Here is a 1591-nt window from a genome sequence, read left to right as displayed (position 1 = left end):
TTAAATGATCACCCCTCGTATATATAAAAAAATTACTTTTAAACATTTTTATATTATTGCTCACCACATTTCTTTTATAGCTAATAATAAGTGTGCCCAATTCCACAGTTCTTCAAAATATAATTTTAGTGGAAAAAATGCTACTGAAATCACATATGTTTATTTAACATTCCTCACTGAAATCTTTATTAATCATATATATCTTGGAAAGTTACAGAATCTGTTTAATTTCTTTGATCTTTTTAATAATGCAGAAATGATTAAAATAAAATTTTAGCTACTATTAGTTTTAGTTTCCATCTCCGAGCTTAAAGAAAGAACACTGGACATAGATGACTTCTGAGTGTCACTAAATCCAAGGGGAGGCAATACAATTGCAATATAACCATCTGACCATGGCTTTTCCATTAACAGACTTGGCTGTTCTATGAGCTTTTCATTGACTTCCACTAAAGTTCCTGTTACACCACTAACAAGAGTATATACAGAATCATCATTACAATGCAAAATACAAAGAGGTGACAAAGGCTTCAATTTCTGACCCCCTCTCTTTGCCTTTCCAGATACTTTATTACTTAATCTGCTAACCCCAAGAGTTTCAAAATCCACATGAATAACAACTTTCTTTTGCCGCACAACAGGATGGGAAGGTGAAAGAGTTATTACACAAATCCTATTTGAGTGAAATAGGATACACTGGTCAAACACTGTATTATCCAAATTGATGTGCTTGAAGAATCTTGGTTCAAAATATCTTTCAGTAATACCAGGAAATGAGGGAATAACTCTGTGCTGCTGTAAAAATTCTATATGGTCTACAGCATGAAATGTTTCAGCCATTAGTATATGTTTCTTTTAAATCTAATTTGTTCTCTGTCTATATATATATATATATATTTTTTTTTTTTTTTTTCTGGAGAATAAATACTCTTCCTGAAAGAGAAGAGTATAGACTGAAATTATTACTTCCGAAGATTAAAAATAAGCCATTCATAAAAATTTCAAAGAATAAATTAAGCTTATTATACATTCCTGAGCAAAAGTTTGGAATGACTGTTTCTTTTTTTTGTATCATGAAAAAAATATGTATAATAGTAAAAAAATATTGCACTCAAATGACAAATAAAAAATATAGTAAATCAAGATAAAACTTTAGACAAATAAATGCTGATAATAATGGAACATCAACATAAAAGGAAGTCCTAATATTGTAATGATGTTTTGCAGTTGCTTCAGCATAAAGTATTACAGGGTGTCCTGAAAGTCTTGTTACTCCTATGTAAATGCTATTCCAGTATTGCAATTATGTCCTATCTAATTATATAACACCACTTAATTATTAACATGTTTTTTGCTTATTTACAACATTTTAGTTTGTTTATAATTAACATTTTGTTTTTGTATTTCAGAAAGTTGAGGTATGCATGACACAATATTATTATTATTATTATTAGCCATATGGTGCAAGGAAGCTGGAGGCTTATGCTACACCAACCAAAAAAAAAAAATATCCAGTTCAGGACCCTGGGTTTGCCATATATGACTATTATTAAAAAAATTCTGAGTTACCCTGAGAGAGAGAGTGTGTGTG

The 1591-nt window shown here is 29.8% G+C and overlaps 1 protein-coding gene across 1 annotated transcript; it reads right to left on the bottom strand.

The window, feature by feature from the left end:
- Nucleotides 1-273: 273 nt before the first annotated feature.
- LOC150091419 (protein Abitram) lies at nt 274-840 on the bottom strand. The gene has a single exon (XM_090390288.1). It carries the CDS (start codon nt 838-840, stop codon nt 274-276), a length of 567 nt encoding a protein of 188 aa, XP_090246414.1.
- Nucleotides 841-1591: the final 751 nt, after the last annotated feature.

This window comes from Mastigoproctus giganteus, chromosome 1 (assembly GCF_048544385.1).
Source record: "Mastigoproctus giganteus isolate SK-2022 chromosome 1, ASM4854438v1, whole genome shotgun sequence".
Taxonomy (NCBI): Eukaryota; Metazoa; Arthropoda; class Arachnida; order Uropygi; family Thelyphonidae; genus Mastigoproctus; species Mastigoproctus giganteus.
Note: the sequence above shows the minus strand (reverse complement) of the source record. Positions and strands in the feature narration are given on the sequence as shown.

Bases quoted from the DNA above. Each gene is read 5' to 3' on its own strand.
- LOC150091419 (XM_090390288.1), bottom strand. From the start codon at position 840: ATGGCTGAAACATTTCATGCTGTAGACCATATAGAATTTTTACAGCAG.